The sequence below is a fragment of the Mytilus edulis genome, chromosome 8 (genome assembly GCF_963676685.1).
Source record: "Mytilus edulis chromosome 8, xbMytEdul2.2, whole genome shotgun sequence".
In the NCBI taxonomy this organism is placed as follows: domain Eukaryota; kingdom Metazoa; phylum Mollusca; class Bivalvia; order Mytilida; family Mytilidae; genus Mytilus; species Mytilus edulis.
Genome location: NC_092351.1, coordinates 72,825,881 through 72,835,141, shown reverse-complemented (window position 1 = coordinate 72,835,141; position 9,261 = coordinate 72,825,881). Strand labels below are relative to the sequence as shown.

The 9,261-nt window shown below is 33.1% G+C and overlaps 1 protein-coding gene across 2 annotated transcripts in view; it reads left to right on the top strand.

Annotated features, from left to right (window-relative positions):
* Positions 1-4,752: 4,752 nt before the first annotated feature.
* The window catches only part of LOC139486225 (furin-like protease kpc-1), a 43,856-nt gene continuing 39,347 nt past the window's right edge, over positions 4,753-9,261 (top strand). The window contains exons 1-2 of one of the 2 annotated variants that reach the window (XM_071271014.1): positions 4,753-5,122; positions 8,015-8,131. In XM_071271014.1, the coding sequence (XP_071127115.1) occupies positions 4,853-5,122; positions 8,015-8,131 (387 nt within the window). In that variant the 5' untranslated portion in view covers positions 4,753-4,852. The remainder of the gene's footprint in view (positions 5,123-8,014; positions 8,132-9,261) is intronic. The other variant, XM_071271015.1, reaches the window with a different exon arrangement.

The window sequence follows — 9,261 nt, the reverse complement described above, 5'->3', positions numbered from 1 at the left end:
ACAATTACTGACAGCTAGTTCAAAGTTTGACATGCTTTCAGGAAAGAATGTCAACGAATTTCCAATCAAACAGGAAAAACAAACACAAAGTGGCAGCATAATCAGAAAGGATGGCGGCCACTAAACGACAGAAGAAAGATCTATGCAGAAAACAAACAAAACAATATTTCATTACCTTAGAAATGAAACTTAATAAGAAATGCAATAAAAAGGGTGTGAAGTTATTCGAATAGTTGAACTGTACTTACATGTAGACGTCTGGGGCTAGGATGAAATTTGAAAAAAAAAGGCCGGACAGGAGTTTTTGAGTAAAAAAAAAGGCAGGATGAGCATCTTGACAACAACAAAAAAAGGCAGGATGAGCATCTTGACAAAAAAAAAAAAAAGGCAGGATGTCAATTTGTGTAAAAAAAGTCAGGATTAACTAGTAAAAGGAATGGCAGGACCGAATAGAGTAAAAAATAAAAAGGAAGGACAGAGATTACATCTAAACCCCCCCCCCCCCTCATAAAAATCAAATGGTAGCTCCCTTAACCAAGAGATCTAACATCATACAAGACAGAAAACATACAGGGTTTCTTCTTTTATGACAGATAGGGAATAAAAAGAACACTTTTCTACTCTGAAAAAGACTGACATGACATTATATATATATTTGTATATTGTACAATATATTATACTATGTTAAGGAACTTGTGCATAAGTTAAAACCACTGGAATCAAAACTTGAAACAATGTTCATATTGATTTTAATATTCTACCTCACCGCCAACTGGATCGCATAACGTAGCATTTACAGTCTGTTAAAATTACAAAGGGTTTTTAATTTGTTTTTATCTTATATATATATATATATATATATAAAATAAAAAGATGTTGAATGATTGCCAATGAGACAACTCTTCACAAGAGTAAACTATTATTGTTGTTCTTTTTATTTTCAGATATTTTCTATGTAACAATTTTATTTTCACATTTGATGAGTTGATTGTGTTATATTCTCAAAGTATTAACTCGTGTTTCCTAACAAATGTCCTTAATAAAGTTCGTAAGGGAGCCACCATTTAACTTCAAAATAGGGGAGGGGTGTTATTGTTTGTTTTTTTTTGTTTCAGTCAGAAATTGTTTTTCGCGCAAAGCTCGAACATTTTTCTTGTCATCTGCTTGACAATATTTGTTTTCATCAAATTGGGGATCAAAATTTATTATCTTAGGAAAAACAATAACCCCCCTTATGAAGTTAAATGGTCGGTCCCTAAAGGGATGCTACATAATATATTAAGTTTATTTCATTTACATTACTAAAATTATAAGACCTGAAAAAGCACAAAATTGTAAGAATTCAGTTACTTTTCAGAGGTTGGTCAGCTAAGAACCTGAGTAGGAAAGAGATTGAATACGATTGCAAGCCATTAATTACCCTGCTGACCATGTTAATTCTTTTCCTCGTCATATTTGGGGAGCTATATCCTTGTTGCCTTCTTTTGCTTTAAGGGTCCCCATCAAACTAGATGTAAATGTGGAACATCATTCAATAAAGGATAAGTGTAGTGTACACAACTTTTGTTGACTACTACTCAAAATTAATGATACAAGCATTTAAACAGGCACGGAGCACATCAACATATATGCTAAATGACATGGCAAGACACAACGTATGTTTAGGCAAATAATTCGGTTAGGTTCTGCAAGATGTAACACCACCAACTCGGGCCCGGTTAAAACGAGCATACCAGAAAGTAGTACATATTCAAAACAAAATAGTTTCTACGCATCGGTGTAAATTTCAAACTATGTAGAATATATTTTGGTAATTTTGGTATGAAATGAAAGTTGAAGGACTGGTGATCCATGTAGAACACCTTCTGACTGATAATTTTGAATAATACAAAAATGGATGAATGAATACAGAATTCAGTTCATATATTGCCTGTTTCACTAATATGAAGTACGTAATTTGGTGTATCCAAAATTCCGGTAACCTATACGGTCTGATGTGTAAAAAAACCCCGGTATGTTGACCCCGTCACCCATATATGTTTGAAAGTTAAAATAACATAGAAAGGAATGTGGGACAAAATAGGTGGTGTGCGTCTTATTAAAATTGTTTTTGTATAAACTGGCTTTAAATTGAGCACACATCAGGATAGCCATCTTCGCTAGCCAAGGGTTACGATCCACTCCCGCTCTCTTCACCCTTGGCGGATTGAGATAAAATTTCGGACACACAAGGTAAGGATTTTTATTGGTTGCAGTCAAAACTCGCTGCATCCAATCAAAAAGCGCATATAACATGATTACGTGTAAATGTAGAAAGTGTTTGTAAACAATTACCACGTGTTTATTGTGCAACAAGTCTTTACATCCCTAAACATACGACTATATTTAATGACAACTTGAATGTTTTTAATCAACCAATAGAAGTTCCTGTGTATGTTTCATGCACAAATGCATGAATGTTGACGTATATTTTCATTTCCGGCTTTACCAAGTTTGTAGAATCTAGACGGCTACCGTGTTTTCATCTCCAAATTGAAGAGTTAAAGTGCTACCATCGGTCAAGAATAATGTATTCGGAATGGGCGTGATTTTTATCTTCCGATAGATGGCGCAACATTGTTATCACAAATGTTGGCTCAATCCGCCAAGGGTGAAGAGAGCGGGAGTGGATCGAAACCCTTGGCTAGCGAAGATGCAAGATAGCCATCTCAAGAATACATACGCTATAACTTAAATAAAAACCATAAGTACATATTACACCTCAAGTGGAAACTTTTTACAACAACCACACAGTTCGAGAGACAAACTCCCTTAACATAATAGAAACAAACAAAGGATATGGGGTATACATCAATGACACATAATCAGTACATGCACATGAAAAAAAATAATGAAAAAAGCAAATAAACCGCGCTTTTTGATTGCTATTATTTATCTCCCCCCAAAAATGTCATCTCTAATGTTTATTTAAAGTTTGCATACTGATTTTAAGGTAGATAGCCATGTTGGTATATCTCTTTCCATTCAGTATTTATTTATATAGTTCACTGACCTTTTAGACAAATTGTACAGAGGCGGATTGGGGGGGGGGGGGGGCAGGAGGCTCGGGGCCCCCCTTTTGGGGAAAAAAATTGGTTGCTTATATAGGGAATCACTGAAGCGGGACTGGAGCGGGCCCTCTCTTAGGTCAGTCAGTGGGCCCCCACTTGTGAAAATTCCTGGATCCGCCACTGTTGTACTGGTATATTCAGACTATCCAGCAGTTATTATTTACCAGAACACATCAACACCATACTGAATTAAATGAATAGCCAATGAACAGTTTATAATTGCTTGCAAGCGAATTGTTAGGACTGAATTGACCACAGTGAATCATTGTTGGTACGGTAAAAACTATAGTCTGTTCTACTGTTGTTGTCTGTATTAAAAGGTGAAATAACAAAAATACAGAACTCCATGGAAAATTCAAAAGGAACTTCCCTGATCAAATGGTAAAATCAACAGCACAAACACATCAAACGAATGGATAACAACTGTCATATTCCTGACTTGGTACAGGCATTTCATTATGTAGAAATGGTGGATTAAACCTGGTTTTATAGCTAGCTAAACCTCTCACTTGTATAAGGGAGGCAAAAGATACGAAAGGAAGAATCAAACTCAAAGTCGAAAATAAACTGACAACGCCATGGCTAAAAAAGAAAAAAAGACCAACAGACAATTAACAGTATACACATCTCACAACATAGAAACTAAAGGCTGAGCAACACGAACCCCACCATGGCCAAAAACTGGGGGTGATCTCAGGTGCTTCACATGTGGCAGTCACATAAAATTTATTATATTGACAATTGCGAGAATAATTCTTCTGAAGGTGTTAATAGAAAAAAAAATGTCAAGGAGAAAATGAGAAAATGTGACTGAAATGGTACACATAATACATTATTTATGTTAAAGGAGGAACTATTAAACGTCAAGTTGGGGGTGGGAGGGGGATATGTTTTTTTTTTTTACTGAGTTAGAATTTTTTTTTCGCGAACAATTTTATTTAGTTTTCAACGCTATCAATCAAATTATTTGTTCAAAATTTAACACTATAAGGTATGGTGAAAATCTGGATTCAGAATATTTTGTTGTCCTCTGAACAAATTTTTTTTTTCCATCAATTTGGGAATCATAATATTTTGTTAGGAAAAAACCATACCCCTCACCCCCCCCCCCCCCTTTGAAGTTAAATGGTCGTTCCCTAATGCCATTTAATAGATATACAGTCTAGATTTCACAGATAACGTTTATGGTCACTGACCCGGTTTTTACATGAAAGAAAATAAAATCGGATCGATTTCACAAGACACACTTTAAATCTTTCTAAACTTTAATACAGTTAGGGACTACATCAAAAGTTCAATGAAGGATAAACAAACTTAATTCACATAGTTTTTTCTCTGACCCCCCACCCCCTCTTAACTTAATTTGGGAAAAATTGATTGACCCATATAGATATATGTAAAAATCAGCAGTTCAACCCCCCACCCCCAAACTATTTGAATTAAGTTTTTTTTATCTTACATTGATCTTTTGATGTCGTCCCTTAACTTCATAACAAACATAATTGTTGATACATTTGTCGTTTATTTTGATTTTCGAAAGGAATGTGTGATTTGAAAAAAGATAAAATAAAATAACATAAACCCAGCTTTAAAAAAAAAATACAAATGAAACTCGGTCAACCATTACATACATTTAAATGTTGTGTGTATTATTTCTAAAAAGAGGAAGTATAAATAAATTGTATTTCATGGACCAAGAACTTGTGTCGGATTAAACAATTCCGTGGATTGATGGCTTTTGGATGTTTATTTCAAAACTAAATTCTGAGTATATTTCATTTCGGATATGTGTATTGAAAATGTACTTTGTAATTATATTGATACATTTGAATCATCTGGTTAGTTGTTTCATCGAAGACGAAAAGAAAGAGATAAATGGTTCGAAAAGGATCAAAAGAGTAGATGTAAAAGATGGAGAATTCACGAACAGAATAGTTTTTACAACGACAAGAGAAGATGACCCTAGTTTATGGTTTAATAATAATTATCATCAATATGAATACATTGGACAGGTAATATGTGCTTATACAATTCAGTGGACAAAGTTTAAGTAACCTTGATTCAACCTTTTAATGGTAATAAATAAAATTGAGAATGGAAATGGGGAATGTGGCAAAGAGACAACAACCCGACCATAGAAAAAAACAACAGCATAAGGTCACCATCAGGTCTTCAATGTAGCGAGAAATTCCCGCAACCGGAGGCGTCCTTCAGCTAGCCCCTGAACAAATGTATACTAGTTCAGTGATAATGAACGCCATACTAATTTCCAAATTGTACACAAGAAACTAAAATTAAAATAATACAAGACTAACAAAGGCCAGAGGCTCCTGACTTGGGACAGGCGCAAAAAAGCGGCGGGGTTAAACATGTTTGTGAGATCTCAACCCTCCCCCTATACCTCTAGCCAATGTAGAAAAGTAAACGCATAACAATACGCACATTAAAATTCAGTTCAAGAGGTTTGTTTGAGAAATGTTAAAAAAGAAACGAATTTGAATAAAAATAAACAATCAGGTTTTTTTTCAAATAGCATACATAAAGCATATACCCTTTTTACAAAATAGCAACACTTGAAAATAAAGCAAGAGGTACAAATGTACACGAACCGTTTAAAAAACTGGAGATGATATCATAAATGTTGAGATTTTATATTAATATATAATGCTGTTATGTTTTACATGAATGTTGACTTGTTTTAAAAAAAAAAGAATTAATTTTTAACATAAAAAATTTGATATTGTCCTATGTGTATTTTATTTCATTGTACATTATTCATTCGTTTTGTAGGTACCCTGCCTGCAAGTGCCCCCGTTGTAAAGGGGTAGTTTCGTAATAAATATATATATATATATATATATATATACTTGACAAACTACAAGTTGTAAAAGTCTTAAGGAACAACACTAACCTTGTCCTTTGTTGTATTACAATCATGAATGCAATTCCATAGTAGAGGAAACTAACAGACACAAACCTGTTCTTTTTTTTAAACAAGTCAACATTCATGTAAAACATAACAGCATTATATATTAATATAAAATCTCAACATTTATGATATCACCTCCAGTCTTTTAAAGTAAAAGTATCTTGTATAAGAGACAACGATCTAAAATATCCTACTGTAAAAATCACGTACCGTACGTATCATGGCCATCGTCCTCGTAGCATTAGACGAATGACAAACAGCAATAAATCGCCCCTGCTTATAGAACCCAATGGCGGCCGTACCATTTTTGAAGGAGGGGTGTTTTTTCAAAGTGCCTTATTACTCGAATGAGAGTTTCCACGGGAACACTCCTTCACATCTGGCCTGACCCAATGTTTACCCGCAAAATATGGTATTCTTTTCTATGTTTTATTAATGTATAAAATAAGGCTTTTACCGAACTGTAACTAAGGTAAACGATCTAACCTAAGATACAAAATCATCACACTACATAGAAAAAGAAGGTTCGCAATTGGAAAGCTGAAATCATCTCGTGTGATGTAAAGTTTTGTTCTCAGGCAACAATTAGATTACATCTTATATTACCGACGTTGATGGCATCGATATATTCCATAATAGTCAACCGACTGGTGATGGTGTCAGTTAAAGATCAAAAGGATTGATTTCAACTTCCAATTAATAGCTTCATTTTTGAGGCAACCCTCTACGAATGTGTTGTTACCTTGCTGACTCTTTAACAAATACCCACATAACCTCAAAATAAATAAAACTACTTTAATATCTGTACTTGATTACTTTTATATTGTTTAAATTATAAGCCCTCTATCTTGGAAAAATTCAATAATATTTGAAAAAATATTTATTTACTATAAATTTTAAAACTTTTTCACAATTAGAAATGTTCGTTACGTGAAATTTTCTTTAACAGTATATATGTCTATTCGATGTGTATACTTTTTCAGGAGAACATATGTTTTTAAAGCAAACTTTATAGGCGGATTTCAAATGAAATATAAACATTTCAAAGAAAAAATAAAATAAGGCAAAATTAATATGAAATACAACTTTAACATGCAGGATATTATTTTAGGCTATTTGAATTTAAAATTATTACGTATTTTAATTACCTTGCATCATGTTACATCAGACAATTTCATTTCCAATATACACTTTTCAGATGCAAATTAGACCTAAAACTGGCTAATTTATTTCAAATTTAACCCCAATAAATACAAATTTTAATTATAAACTTTTATCAAGGTTCATTGGAATTTATTTCTGTACATATATATGCATAAAAAACATGAACGACTTAATTTTACATTTCAAATCTAAATTTAAATTTTGAGCTGGTTTCTTGAACAACAATCCTTGAAGTATTCGTTGTTTGGGTGCAATACCAACAAATCATTGTACGTCACATCCGGTTGCATACGGAAAAGGGTCGGAAAAAAGTATTCCCTTGAATTTGACAGTTGCAGGAAATTAATCCTACATTTCATTGCAGTAAACAAAAATCTGAGTTATACACACATACATTGGGTGTTTCAAAGCACCATAATTTTTTGATTTGGTGTATCTATAGAAGATTTAGGAAACCCGGGGTTACATGGTTACTAAAGCTTGTACACAGGAATACAAGGGGTGAACATTAAATTTTGATTGGTTAACTTTCAGTGATGGTAATTTTTGTATATGCAATGAAATGTTATGTGAAATTTTGTCTATAGTACTGGACAGATTAAAACTTTACTCATGACAAGTATTTCTTTATTTGAAACAAAGATAAATTCTGCACAATGTTTTGAAAAGTGTAAATTTAATAAAGACAAATAGGGGAAAACCAATGGTGGTGTTACACCTAAACAATCGACAGAATTCAAACTAAACTCTTAAAACTATTTTTTGTTTGTTTATTTGTTTGAAAACTAAAATGAACATTTGATTCTTTCAGTTTTGGATCGGGAAAACAAAGTATATCACTGCTCAAATAAGTCAGAAGAAAACCAAAGAGGCATTAAGTACTCTCAAAGAAGACCCGGATATAAATGTTCTAAGACAAAGTTCTGAGGTATGATTCAAAATAGGAATTTAAACGATTTCCCAAGCGCTCTTCATTTTCGCCATTTTTGAACAAGTTTTCTTGATCAAATTCGTTCATCGAATATTTCCAAGTATTAGGAAATAAATCGACATATTTTCAAAGTGATGACTACGTCAAATAAAATATACAAATTAAATGCATACTAGAGAGAATTTTACAGTACTGTGACACATGAAACACAACCCATGCTTAAGACGTCTTTGTCCAATAACAAAATTGTATACAATCATACAAAGTACTCTGTTAAAACTACTTATATTATACCGTTTGTCCAAAAGCAGTTATTTTTTGTACAATTGTTTGTCATTTTTTTTTTCAATACAAACTGATCGCCATCATATAGTGAAGCTTGAGTTGCAAATGACATTATAAATTCCGACATACATCAAGCTTCGACTGCCAATTATAATTGTATAATTTTCTTTTATGCCCAATCCTCCTCTGTTTAAAAATAACAAGCTGTTTAAAAGACTGTAATACATTGATAGTATATAAATATCAAAACTTAAAAAGGAGAAAAAATGACAAGTCTGCGATCTTGTATTTGAGATATAATCGATTGAAAAATTGGCGGGAAATTATTCTCTCAAGAAACTAGAAAATTCCAATTGCAGTTTTAATATATATAAGAAGATGCGGTATGAGTGCCAATGAGACAACTCTCACTCCAAGTCACAATTTGTAAAAGTAAACCATTATAAACACTGTGCGGGACAAATTTGCCATTCCGGTATCGGCAAATCTGACTTTGTCGGTTTACAAGATATCAAAAAAAAATTTTGTCCAGTGATAGATTATTGAAAAATTAAAAAAATGCCATATGTCCCAACTTGTCACTGTTGTCACTCTTGTCACTGCAGCTGATTAAAAGTACATTTCCCATGGGAAATTTGATAATTCCCATGGGAATATTAGAATTTCCCATGGGAACATTGAAAGTTCCCATGGGAAAAATTACTTTTCCCATGGGAAGTTTAGAGTTCCCATAGGAACTTTAAAGTTCCCATGGGAACATAAGTAAATTGTTTGTTCCCATGGGAAGTTCTAAATTTCCCAAGGGAAACTTTAAATTTCCCAAGGGAACTTTTCTTCCCAAG